The 13,854-nt window shown below is 47.2% G+C and overlaps 1 protein-coding gene across 2 annotated transcripts; it reads right to left on the bottom strand.

Moving 5' to 3' along the window:
* Positions 1 to 2,403: 2,403 nt before the first annotated feature.
* RIDA (reactive intermediate imine deaminase A homolog) lies at positions 2,404 to 12,627 on the bottom strand. Of its 2 annotated transcripts, XM_015405862.1 has the most exons (7): positions 12,242 to 12,316; positions 11,229 to 11,385; positions 8,911 to 9,016; positions 8,226 to 8,280; positions 6,708 to 6,776; positions 3,922 to 3,977; positions 2,404 to 3,021 (listed from the first exon to the last, which is right to left on the bottom strand). In XM_015405862.1, the coding sequence occupies exons 1-7, from the start codon at positions 12,252 to 12,254 to the stop codon at positions 2,941 to 2,943; spliced, it is 537 nt and encodes a 178-aa protein (XP_015261348.1). In that variant the 5' UTR covers positions 12,255 to 12,316; the 3' UTR covers positions 2,404 to 2,940. The 2 variants fall into 2 exon arrangements, with proteins under 2 accessions (XP_015261348.1, XP_015261347.1); XM_015405861.1 differs by lacking the exons at positions 11,229 to 11,385; positions 12,242 to 12,316 and adding an exon at positions 12,433 to 12,627.
* Positions 12,628 to 13,854: the final 1,227 nt, after the last annotated feature.

Below are 13,854 nucleotides of genomic sequence, written 5' to 3'. Positions count from 1 at the left end.
GTTGTGGGGAGAAGAAGGGCAGAAGATTGTAAGCCACTCTGAGTGAAGGGCAGGTTATAAATCCAATCTCTTCGCTTCTTCTTCTGATGTGGGCAGGAGGACAGGTGGTGGCCCCATGCCCAACACCACCCCAGATGGGGACAGGTGTCAAAACCTCCCACCCGATTGGAGTGGGGACACTCCCCGAGGAGCCCTAGTTGCTTTGCCCTGCTGTGGGCAGGACGACAGGTGGTGGCTCAGAGCCCTCACTTCACATACACCACCACCCCAGCCGGGGACAGTGTCCAAAACCCCCACCCAATTGGAATGGGAACACTCTCTGAGGAGTCCCCTGTTGCTTTCCCATGCTGCCCTGATGTGGGCAGGACGACAGGTGGTGGCTCAGAACTCTGAGCCCACAGTCACTACTTTCCTCTGCCTCTGATAATAATCTTCTCTCTCAATCCTAATCCTACCACTGTGTGCTGAAAAGTGAAACTAGCTGCGTCACACTGAGGGTATATATGCAGCCTGCTCTCATAAACAAGAATGGGCGCTCTCTTATTGGCAGCCAGAGCTGCCTGTCAAGCTATGGAGAACCAGCATTGGCATTTCCAGGGCTGCAGAAGATCCCCCCTAGTTGCTTAAAGAATTAATTCCTTGGAGCTGGGTTGTCTGGCCCACAGACTGCTCAAATGGACCAAATAGACCACTGGCTTTGGGCAGTCCACTGAAAATGCTAAAACAAGGACTGGGCAAATGGACCATGAACTGGGTCTCAGTCCATGGTCCAGTCTGTGCCCATCCCTAATCAAGACTCAAACAACATCATCATCATCATAAATAATAATTGTGTTTTGGGGTGGCCCTTTGCAGCTCTCCCATTGGCTGTGCAATGCACTCCCTCAGCCATTGGCTTGTCAGCCGCCACTCAAGAGTACTCATGTGCCATTGGCCGGGTGCTGGGTCTGCTCCTGTTCCCCGCCCACTCCCACTGCAGCCACCTTGCCTCTCAGAATAACTGGCAGATGGCTCTCTCTCCCTTGACGAATAGACTTCTGCTGCTTCCCTCAGTGGCTGTTGGTAGGCAACCAAGCTTGGTTCAGTGTAACCCCCTCCCCCGCCAGTTTGGCCACTTTCCTGTCAGAAAACACTCTCCTGCTTGGAACCACTATGGCTGGCTGGCTGGCTAGCTGGCTAATGAGGTGGGACAGCGGCCATCAAACCATTCTCTTCAACCCCCTGCTGTGCAGCTGACTTTCCCCTAGGGTTGCCAATCTCCAGGTGGGACCTGGAGATCTCCCACTGTTACAATTGATCTCCAGATGACAGAGATCAGTTCCCCTGGAGAAAATGGATGCTTTGGAGGGTAGACCCTATGACATTATACCTGCTGAGTCCTTCCTATTGGGGAACCATTGTTGCCATTCTCCAGGTGGAGGCTGGAGATCAATCAGAATTACAACTGCTCTCCAGAAGGGAGGGGGGAGGAGATGGAAATTAGGGGGCAGATAATAGTAGGTTGGTGGTTGGCTGGGAGGGAGATAGGGTTGCCAACTCCAGGTAGGGAAATTCCTGGAGATTTGAGGGATGGAACTTGAAGAGGGTGAGGTTTGAGGAGGGGTGGGACCTCAGACAGGTACAATGCCATAGACCCCACCCTCCAAACCAGCCATTCCCTCATGGGGAACCATTGTTGCCAATCTCCAGGTCAGCGCTGGAGACCACTCAGAGTTACAACTGCTCTGCAGGAGGGAGGGCAGAAAGCTGAAGTCAGAGGGGCAGATAACAGTAGGTTGGTTAGCTGGGAAGGAGATGGGGTTGCCAACTCCAGGTTGGCAAAGTCCTGGGGATTTGAGGGATGGAGCCTGGACAGGGTGAGGTTTGAGGAGGGGTTGGATCTCAGACAGGTAGAATGCCATAGACCCCACCCTTCAAACCAGCCATTTTGTCCTGGGTAACAATTGTTACCAATCTCCAGGTGAGGGCTGGAGATCACTCAAAATTACAACTGCTCTTCAGGTAGCAGAGATCAGTTCCTCTGGAGAAAACGGTGGCCTCTGTGTCATTATACCTTGCTGAGGTCACCACAGCAAATTGACACTGTGTGCCCAAAACTGGGGCACTCTCCCAGAGCCTCTTTCTAGAGCTCATTGTATTTATTTCCACAACGGGCCTTATTCCTAGTTTTATATAATTTTGTTGTTCAGTCGCACAGTCGAGTCCGACTCTTCGCGACCCCATGGACAATCTCCCGCCAGGCTCTCCTGTCTTCCGCCGTCCTCCGAAGTTGGCTCAATTTCATGTTCGTTGCATCGATGACACTGTCTAACCATCTCATCCTTTGCCGTCCCCGTCTTCTTTGACCTTCAATCTTTCCCAGCATCAGGGTCTTTTCCAGTGAGTAGTTTTATATAATGCTGGTTTATTAAAATCTCATCAAAAATACATAAATCCGGACTAATTGTAGCATGTTAGAGATCTGAAAACATGAGTTAAAAATTTTTGCATGTCTGAACACTACTTTGTCTAGTAGATAGAGGTAAGCTTATTAGGTTAATTGGTAACATTAAGTCTACCAATACTTAGCTCTGTGCTTCTGTAATTGTAGTATAACATTCCTTATTTTTCCTTCTAAAGGTAATTCCAACTTGCCTCTTAAGTTTCTATATTAATTACATCAAAATCCTATTCACAGTATCTGGATAAATCACTAGTGTCTATCCATCAAAATACTATTTGAAGCAATAAAACATTCTTCAACAGCTTGTGACATTAAAGTTCTACAATAAATGTCATTCCTACCAAATTGTGCATCAAGCTAGAGCCTTAATAGGACATAAGAGCGGCAGGGAATGGGATGGAATTCATTCCCTCTATTCAGAACAGCTCATGTAGGATCCGAGTGGAAGAGACGACCAGTTCCATTAAACAAGTTTAATCAAAACCAAGCCACTGGGTTTAAAGGTTGCCTCTAGTGTCATGCTTGGCATCGCAGAGTGGTCCACTGATGGCCACAGCTTCAATCTCAACACGTGCCCCCTGCAAGGAAGATGCCGGATACGTACATTAGAAAGTGCTTTCCACGTTTTATTTTGTTTTCACAGCAGTTCTGTGATGCAGGCAATGCTCCATGTCTTCCCCAATAGCAGAATGAACCTGAACTCATTTTTCCTCTGGTCACGGTTGAATTCTTAACCACTGCACCATGACATCTCTCAGGCAATACAGTCAGTAGAATCAAATGGTAAGCTCTAATTGGTCTGTGGGGTGGGGAGGGGAGAAGAGCTGCATTTGAGGTACATCCATAAAAGACACTCCGTGCATTCAGAAGAACAGCAGAAGAGAAAAGGAGTATCACGTGCACCGTGAAGAAGAAATGGGAGTTCCCATTTCTATGCCTGTTTAAAGGCAGTGGCAGGTAGAAAATCTTCCTCCATTTAAATGAAAGATTAGAATTTGTGTCATGGCTGCAACAGGTCACTGGATCAGGCTGTTGGGCCATACAGAGTGTAATGTTACCGGTGGGTATTCTCAGGGCTCTGTTCCCATCACAGTAACACAACATTACAGCAGGGATCCTGACACTAAATCTACCACTCACCTCATCAGATCTAGTGGAGTTCTGTAGTGCAGGCCTGCTTCTCTTTTGCCACTAATCACGAACCCAAAGGAGTGGGTGCAGTTGTATACATATAAGTTAGAAGCTCACATTTAAATATAATTGGATACTCTGTAGAAGCCAACAGACTTAGTCAATGTTGCAAGATCTTTTACAGTGAAATCCTACAGAGTTACTCCTGCTTAAGCCAACTCAAATGAGTGGTCTTAGGTTGGTGTAGATCTGCATAGGATTGCCCTGTGAATTTTCTGCGTCTATGTGGGAAAGCTATTCCACCCAAGAAATTAGTCGATCCAGTGTTATTAAAATGTAACACTTACTTTTGGTAGAGCTGCGACTTGGTAAGCTGCTCTGGCTGGGAAGTCACCCTCGAAAACTATATGTAGAAAACATAACTGAATGGATATTTAGGTTATATTATATCACTCTAAATATATGGTGGGGGGAAGGGACTTCTTCGCAAAGCAACTTGTCAGGCTGTGGTAAAAGCAGTTAGAAAAGACCCATTAAACAAAGTATAAGTCTAGATGCGTTCTGCAGTTACATTATCTAACAAAACAATTCTGAAAACAGGAACTTCAGTTCCTACAGGAGCCCATTTCTAGGCCTTAAGGCCTTAAGAAATCAGGCATAAAAGTGTGTGGCCTTGTCAAGGGAAATTTCACAAGCTACAGAGATTTTCAGTAGTCTGAGGCATAAGAGCAACCCTGTTGGTTCAGACCAAGGATCCATCTAATCCAGCATCTCGTATCCTTCCATGGCCGACCAGTTATCTCCAGAAAACCCACAAGCCAAACATAAAGACAACAGCCTTCTTCTGCTGCTACTTCAAGCTACAGGTCTAAGGACTCAGAATAATTCAGGAAAAGATGCATTGTCCTGAGGAATTTGCGATTTTTCCGATAGAAAATGTTTTTTTTGTTTTTTAAATTCAGCTTATATACCACTCCTTCCCGAAGGCATGGAGCGGTTTACAGAGAAGTATTTACCGTTCTAACTAGGGCCACACAGTACGGGGGGAGAAATGAATGCCTACCAGGCACCCGAGCAGGGTGTGTTTATTTCACTTATGCCCCATTTGTTCTCAACTTTATCCTCACAACACTCTTGTGAGGTAGATTAATCAGAGAGGGTGTGATCGATCCAAGGTCACCCAGTAGGCTTCCATGGAATAGTGGGGATATGAATGTGGGTCTCCCAGATCCTACTCTGACATTAACCATTACACCACACTGGAATGATGAAATGCTTCTTGACAAGGTGGGGTTTTCTCCCCTCTCAAAATATATAGCATGAAATCGTCTAGGCCCAGGCTAGGAGAGTATAGTCCAGGGGTGGCCAAACTTGCTTAACGTAACATCCACAGAACAAACGTCAGATGTTTGAGAGCCGCAAGACATGAACAAATATCACACACATTTTATTGAAAGATATACAAATTTACCTTTATTTACATTAAATTAGACTGCGTGAAAGAGCCACATGTGGCCCCCGAGCTGCAGTTTGGCCACCCCTATGCGTTAGGACTTCTTATTTTGTGAGTTTACCTACCTTTACTGTGTTCATTTTACCTACACATTATTGGATTATAGTTGTTAAATCTCTTTAATAAAAACAGTTTGTTACTCTGTCCTGGGTCCTCACACCTCATCCAGTCACTTATAAGGGGAAACCTGTTGGAAAAGAGTGTATAAAGGGGGTAGGGTGGGTGCTCTGGGGCCTCCCGAGGAGACCCCTACCAGAGTGGTGGCAGCCCTTAGAGAACCTTTCTAGCCGCTGCTCACGACAGGGGTTTTCAAGGCAAGAGACTAAAAGAGGTGGTCTGCCATTGCCTGCCTCTGCGTAGCGACGCTGGACTTCCTTGATCGTCTCCCATCCAAATACCAGCCAGGTCCAACCCTGCTTAGCTTCTGAGATCTGACCAGATCAGGCTAGCCTGGCTCATCCAAGTCAGGGCATCACTGCGTTTTGTGTTAGTGAATTCCACAAATCTGTGTGAAGCTCTTTTGTATGTACTGAATCCACTTACGTTTACTAGCTTAAGTTCTAGAATTATTAAAGAGATCGGGGGGAGACTCCAATATGCTTTCTCCAGACCATCTATAGTTTTATAAACTTCTGTTATGTTACCCTTCGTTGTCTTCTTTTTCTAAAGTGAAAAGTCCCCCCCAAAAAAACCCCTACGCCTTTCTTTGTATAGTTAAATGTTTAATACCGTACAGTACTCGTTCCATGGCTAGTTGGAACAAAATCATTAAACATAAATTACTAATTTAATTTGGATCATTCATGCCCCTTGCACCGTTCAGCAATTTAGGATCCAGCAGCACAGATGGGCACAGATAGCAGCAGGAAAGGAGCTCATGAATGGTGACCTTTTCTTAAAAAAAATACAGAATGTAGACAGAATGCATCATGATGGCAAAAAATGCTGGATTTAAAACTGAGGATTGCAGGTTTTATTTAAGAGCTACCTTTCCATCCATTGTGATTAGATGAAAAAAAAAATCCTTTAAAGAGACCTATCATAGTCTGTACCCTAGGACAGTGTCATAGATGCAACGAACATGAAGTTGAGCAAACTTCAGAGGACGGCGGAAGACCGGAAGGCCTGGCGTGATCTGGTCCATGGGGTCGCGAAGAGTCGGACTCGACTGTGCGACTGAACAACAACAACCCTAGAATTTCAGAACCCAAGAAGAATAAGTAACAGTAACCACACGATCCACTGTTACAGATGGCTTAGATACTACATGGCTATTCATGACATATATTTTTGTATGTCATGAACAGCCATATGCTTGGAAAGGGATCTGTAACAGAGAAAGGAAGGACTTAAACCTTCCTTCCTCTCCCACTCTGCAGGAAATCTATCCCCTCCTCCACAAAGCCGCCAGGGAAAAAGGAGAAGCACTCATATTGTGTGTGTTTCCCTCCACCACCACAGGAGCTGACAGCAACTCAGGTCTTATGTCCTTGGGTATGCTCAAGCAAGCAGCATGAGAAGGGCTAACCTCCACCTTTTGTTTCATCTCACAATATTTTATACAGGGCTTTACCCAAAGTTGGCAGTCTTTAGGCATTAAACAGTACAAGTAGTACTTACACTGCTTGTATACTTCATTCATATCATCAAAGTCCTTCATGTCAGCCATCAGAACAGTTGTCTTCACCACTACGTCAGAAAACACTGTTAGAGAAGGTGTTCCAAGTGACAGAGCATCATGACAACCTTTCAGCAGTGTCAGGCATACCAAGATGCACAAGGATTTATATTTATCAGTGTAAAAGAAGAAGAAGAAGAGCTGGTTGTTATACCCTGCTTTTCTCTGCCCTAAGGAGTCTCAAAGCGGCTTGTGATTGCCTTCCCTTCCTCCCCGCAACAAGGTAGGTGAGTAGGTGGGGCTGCGAGAATTCTGAGAGCACTGTGACTGGCCCAAGGTCACCCAGCAGGCTTCATGTGGAAGAAGAGTGGGGAGTCGAGCCCAGTTCTCCAGTTCAGACTCCACAGCTTTTAACCACTACACTGGCTCTCTGGCCACAAGTTTTGAAGAAACATGGGCTGCTGACTTGCTGCTATGTCAGTCTTGTTTTTTTCACCACAACTGTGTGATTCTTCTGTGTATATGGTGTTTACCCGAACTGTACACAAAACCTCATCTCTTGTCTTATTAGCCCAAAATGTATTGCAACAAACTGAGGAACCTAATGTTTGAGAGCCGCTGATTTAAGCAGTGCACAAACAGCCCAAGAAACCCAGAGGGGTTTTTCCTCCCCCTATTGATTGACATCACCAGCACCAGTATCTTGGTGCTGCCCCTACTGTACAGACTCTATGCCACAGGCTTCAAATGCTCCTAGACTACTACTTGCCAGTATTCCTTTTCCAGGCACCATCAACTGATGACATTTCAGCAGCTCATTTCACAGGTATCCTAGAACCCAACCTCCATTTTAGGAACCCTTATTTTTGAACTCCCCGTTTACAAATCCAGTTCACCACTTACATTTTACATACAGATGAAACAGCTGAGCCTGAGAGGGAAAAATCAGCACAAGTCCTGAGAAGGACAGATATCCTTATGGTTTTCTTCACTGTCTAGAAAGATGTCTGTTTTGACTATGGTTTCCCTGGAGCAAGAATAATATGTTCTCTTGTGCCATTCGAAGAACAAATTAGTACTAAACAATAGCTACTGATAGTTAAGCTCAGTGCCAGAATGCATACATTTACAAGGCTATCCTAAGCAGTTACACCTTTCAAAACCCAATCTACTTAGAATGGTGTGATTATGTTTAGGCCTGCACTGTTAGAAACCTATATGGCGAGTCAAAGTATCTATCCAAAAAGAAGAGGATGAAGAACTGCAGATCTTCAGAAATCTAACACCCACAAAACAGGAGTCCCACAGGACAGGGAAGATGGTTTGCTCAAAAAGAAGAACTGCAAATTAAAGATGCTGCCCACTTGTGTGTGACAAAAAAGAACATGGGCCGTGGAAGACTTGGGATCACATACAAACTGCAGGCAACCAAGGTAAAAACAATATGTTTTCTTCCTCTCCAAATATGAAAAATAAGTTCTCCCAAAAGTAACTCACTTTGGTGGTGTAAATTAACTCACCGTTGCCATAGTCACAGTATGCCACTTTCAGAATTTCCCCCATATTTTTAAGTGCCTAACGGTAAAAAACACAAAGGATATTGTTATTTGTATTTCTCCTTACCAGCAAACCATAATATGTTGACAAAAAAAAAACCCTTGTAAGGATCTATAAAAACTCACAATAAAATGAATAATAGAGCAAATATTATGATACCCCGCTGCCCGTTACAGAAAGTTTTTTTAAAGGTTCATTGAAATCTACCGGACACGCTAGTCATAACCAATCAGGTTCCTTTAATTTCAAATCCCCTCCCTCTGGGCTCCCAAGCATGCAAGTGACAATGAAGGGAAGCTGTTCAGCGGCCCTTCTGGCTGCTTTGACCCCTTAGGGCACATCCATATGGCAAGCTTGCTGTGCTTTTGGTCAGTTCTGTAGCACACAACTGAGGACGCAGAACTTGTCCGAAAAGAGGTCTCTTCCCTTAGAATAGCTCTGGAGAATGCACTCATGTCCACAATGTTCCCTGGTAGCTATGTGATTTAGTGGGGGGAAAGTTGTTGCAGCTATTCGTGTTCCAGCAGGAGCTCGATGTGCTAGTCTGCCTGATCTGCTAAAACCGAGCCTTGTGGGCATGCCTTTAGAGCATGCAGCATGGATCATGGCATCAGATTGACCATTAGAATCAATGAAGTCACATTTTACCTGTTTAGTTTGTTCCTTTACTCCTCCAGGTACAAGTTGCCCACTTGAAGGATCCATGCCAATCTGTCCTGCTATATACATGGTCCGGTCTACCAACACTGCTTGACTAAGACGCAATAGTACAGTGCCAAAAAAGAGAGAGAGAGTTATTTATTTATTAGACCCTTATCCCGCCTGTAGCTGGTTTTACCATTGGGCACTGTTCAGCTCACTTCCAGCATTTTCCTTTTGAAATGGTTTGATTTTGTAAAAATTTCTATCTCCCATGCATGAGTGGGCAATGTTTCCAGCCTTGAGAAATTACACTATGTTGATTTAGCAATCCGGGGGGGGGGGGGGGGGGGAGACAGTTAAGCAGCCCCTCCCCACAGGTGCTCCATTCAAGACAGTGATTTTTTTAAAGCATGTAATGTGTAATTTGGCCATAAGCAAAATGCTCCAAGCTTTCAATGTCAAAACAGGTGAACAAGGTACAGTTAATCGAGTCACGATCAGCAGTTTCAGCAATTTCTCCAAACCAATTAAGAAGCATATGTCGTAATATATTTAATAGGAGCAAAGCCCATTGTGGAGGAAGACAACGAGCCCTAGCACGGGTGACGGAGGCGCCCCCAGTCTCCCAATCTCTCCCCCCACGCGACCCCCCAGAGTCGAGGGGTGAGGAAGTGGCTGGGTGACCTCCAGAAGCCTCGGGGCTGCCGGTGCACCGGCCCCTGCCCAGTGAGAGGCCAGCCAGCTGCATGTAGTCGGCGGTGGCAGCAGCAGAACTGGGTGCAGCCAGAGGCAGCCCCCGTGCACTGGAGTGGGCGGCGCGGCCTTCATCCGGGCGCAGGGCAGCCGGGCTCGAGTGAAGGCAGTGGCAGGATCGGGGCGAGGCCCTCCCACCGGCTGGAGCGGCTGGGCCGCCTGTCGTCAAATCACATGGAGGCCGGGTGGCGGCGATGCACGTTCAGGCAAGGGTGGCAGCAGGTTCAGGCTGTGGCCCATCTGTTGTTGGGCCACGCACAGCCTGGCTGGCTATGGGCACTCGGGAGAGGACGGACACGGCGGCTGTTTGGGTGGCAGGGCGAGACTCTGCCACGGTGTCTTCGATTTGCAGGGCACGTTTGCCCCAGCGCCGCATCTGTGGCCACGCGTCAGAGACTGCGGCCAGTGTCCCCGGTGTGAGTGGCGGCTGGCTACGGCTGAGGGAGCGCATCGAGCGTGGCCACGCCAAAGCAGCTATCTCTTCGAATCGCAGGGCACGTTCACTCCGGCACTGCCTCTGTGGGCGGGGGCAGAGACTGCAGCCAGTGGCCAGCGTCCCCGGTGTGAGTGGTGGCCACCTCAGCCTATGACTGAGGGAGTACATCGAGCGTGGTCACCCCAAATTAGCGTTATAATATATAGAGATTGCTAATTGTGAAAAAAGAAAAACAGATCTTAGTAATTTACATGACATACAGCATCGACTAATATGACTAATCTAAACCTTGTAATTTGCTATTGGGTGCTAGGTCAAAGAATTTTTTGGCAACCTTGAAATTTGAACTTAGGTCCCTGCCTGGAAGGTCCCTGCCTGGGATCCCCATACCCCATTAGGGTTATTTCTTATGGGTGAATGAAGCTATGCATGTCCTGCATGAGGAAAGGCACAGCTTGGGTCTCCCGAGGCTCAAAGCTACACCTTTCTGATTCTGTTAAAGTCAATGGGCTTAGAAGGATGCAACTCTGCCTGCCTTAATGAGTGCTGCTCTACTTACAGCCATACTCGAAACACCAACCTTATCAGCATTTGGGCACAGACAACCACATTATTGCAATGATTGACAGCTTTTGCAGCCAAAGCAGTGGAAATTCACTGAAATGAAGACATTTAGGGGCCCAATATAAGATGAATTGTACGTGGTGCAAAACCCAATGGGAGGCAAAAAATGTGAAAGACTGCAGGAGGCAGTGCGAGATCTTTATTCTGAGCTATCATGGCAGTTCTTATATCAAGTGCATAACCCCCCCCCACACACACACACCTAGACAACCAAACATGCCAATTAAAATAGTTATTCTGGAAAATTAAGCTGTGCGTATCCTTGCAGCATTTCTGCAGAGCCTCCTTCTGCATTCCATCAGGTGCCAACTCAACAGATTTTTGTGTCTTCTACAGATGACACGCTACCAATTAATTCTGAGCAGCAGACAATTAAAAATACATTTAGTTAAAACTGGGCAGACTCTCAAGCAGACTTAATGACATCAGCATAGCCAAGGGAAACCGTGCTGTGATGCTACCCACAGCAGAATATTGAAAGCCAGAGCGATTAATTAAAAGAAATTGTCACCTGGAAGCTACATAACCCAGTGTCCTGATGCCAGGGATGACAGAGTAGAGAGGGGTCCAGGAAGGATTTGCTGCTGCTGCTGCTTTTGTCACTGCCAGGTCAGGAAGTAGAAAAGAAGCAGCAGTAAACGGGTAGTTCCAGAATGGGGATGAGAGGCCTACAGAGTGGTTGAGGAAGACAACTGAATCCCATAACACTCTCATAATGTCACTGAGAACACAAGTGTTCAGGTGAAGAATTTGCAGAGTATAAAAAGCACTTGAAAACAGCTCAATTTGCTATGGCCAGTTTTGGACCAAATTCGGCACAGGAGTGTTCTACCTATCCCTAGAATAAAGTCTGAGTCCAATGGCACCTGAAAGACCTCCCAAAGTTTTATTTAAGGTGTAAGCTTTTGTGTGCAAGCCCAGGAGGAAGGAGACCTGGAAGAAACACTAAAAGAGAAGAGAAGAGATTGGAGTTATACCCCGCCCTTAACTCGGAGTCTCAGAGCAGCTTACAGACTCCTTTCTTTTCCCTTCCCCACAACAGAACCCCTGTGAGATGGGTGGGGCTGACAGAGCTCTTTCAAGAACAACTCTGACAGAACTATGGCTTGCCCAAGGTCATCCAGCCAGGTGCAAGTGGAGGAGTGGGGAATCAAACCCGGTTCTCCCAGATTAGAGTCCGCGCACTTAATCACTACACCAAACTGGCTCTCGGGTGGAGGGCTCAGCCCCATGGGCCCCACATTAACTATGGGCCTGAAGCAGTCCCTTGCACTCTCAGCCCATCCTACCTCACAAGGCTGTTGCAAGAATAAAGTGTGTTGGAAGAGAGACATGAACACCAATCTGAACACCTTGGAGAATACTCCACAGATGAGATATAAGAGATCTAAAAAGAGAAAGCAAAAAACCATTATGGACTCTTCTTAACTTTCCCCCAGCCCCATTTTTCCCCATGACAACCAACTCCCACTATACACCTCGCTCCCATTTTCCTTTAAAAAAAACCCCAATCCTTTCTCATACCACAACAATGCATAGCGGTCAGAGTGTCGGACTAGAATCCTCCCTCTGCCATGAAAGTTCGCCAGTCACACCCTATCCCACAGGGCTGTTGTGAGAATAAAATGAAGAAGGGGGTGGTGGTTTATAAGCTCTTTGGACCACCAATGGAGAACAGAGTGAGATTCAAATTAAGCAAATAATAACCGTAATACCTATAGGGGCCCACGGCCGCCGGAGCTTTAGCAGTATGGATGATCTTCTTGACTAACGTGGCCATCCCCGCTGCTGCTCCTCTTCGTCGGGGGTCCAGCGAAGTCTGAGCCGCTTTTGTGCTTCTCTGAACTTTGCACCCCGTGCGCAGAAACACTCGCAGCAGCTCCCCCGGCATTGCTCCAGCCCCGCCTCGCCCCGCCCCCGAGCCATTCAAACAAAAAAACCCACTCGTCGCTTCCCTCCCTTTTTTTGCGAAGGTCTCTTCCCTCCTCCGGGAAACCGTCCTTTTCCGGCGAAGGATTATGGGACATGTAGTTTGGGGTGGTCATGTGCAAGGGACCAGAGACGCCCTACCTGATGGAGAGAGAGTGCGCATGCGTGGCAGGTCTTGGCGGAAGTGGATGCAACGTGGTTGGTTTGTGGAAAAAGCGCTGCGGCGGTAAGGAGCGGAGCTGACGGCTGCCTGAGGTTTGGCTGGAAGCGTAGGGGACGCCGGGTCCAGGCTGCTGCGGGTAGGCTCGAGTGCAGTGGATCAACGTTTTCCTTAAGCTAAGGAAAGGGCAGGGTACAGCGGGATGGATGGTTACGGGTATAGGATTTGCCGATCTCCAGGTGGGGTCAGGAGAACTGGAATTGCAACTGATCCCCGCACTATGGAGGTCAGTGGCCCTGGAAAAAATGGCTGCTTTGGAGGGTGGCCTCTAATGGCCTTATGCCCTGCTGAGGTCCTACCCCTCCCCAAACCAGCAGCCCTAGGTATCAAGGAGGCTGGGCCTCCACGAGGCTTTTGATTGACTTTTTTGTTGTTCAGTCGCACAGTCGAGTCCGACTCTTTGCGACCCCATGGACCAGATCGATGGACCGGATTGATTGACTACAGGGAGCATATATTTGCCGCCGTCACCCCATCTGAGATTTCTGTGTGATTTGATTTGTGTGCTGTGGTGGGCAAGGTGCAGCTGGGGGACGCATGACGCTACAACTTTCCGAAGCTGAGCAATCTCTCTGCGAATCGTCCGGAGCTCTCTGATGGTGGAAAGGGGGGGGGGGCGCTTCATTGCAATAATTATAAGAGTAATGCTGCGTGTGTGTAGAGTGCCCCCTCACTTGACTTGCACGGAGAGTGTCATGTGCCCTTGAAGGTTTAACGAAAATGCTTCTTTGCTTCTAAGCATTAATGTCCTGTACTAATGTTCTATACCAGTTTTGTGTAGTGGTTGGGAGCGCAGACTCTAATCTGGGAGAACCGGGTTTGAGTCTTCCACATGCAGCTGCTCTCACGGGCAGTCCTCTCAGGGCTCTTTCAGCCCCATCTACCTCACAGGGTGTCTGTTGTGGGGAGGGGAAGGAGATTGTAAACCAATCTCAGACTCCTGGTAGTGAAGGGCTGGGTATAAATCCAATCTCTTCTTCTTTTAATT

The sequence above is a fragment of the Gekko japonicus genome, unplaced genomic scaffold (assembly GCF_001447785.1).
Source record: "Gekko japonicus isolate JY-2015 unplaced genomic scaffold, Gekko_japonicus_V1.1 scaffold232, whole genome shotgun sequence".
In the NCBI taxonomy this organism is placed as follows: Eukaryota; Metazoa; Chordata; class Lepidosauria; order Squamata; family Gekkonidae; genus Gekko; species Gekko japonicus.
This window is presented reverse-complemented; position numbering and strand designations above follow the sequence as displayed.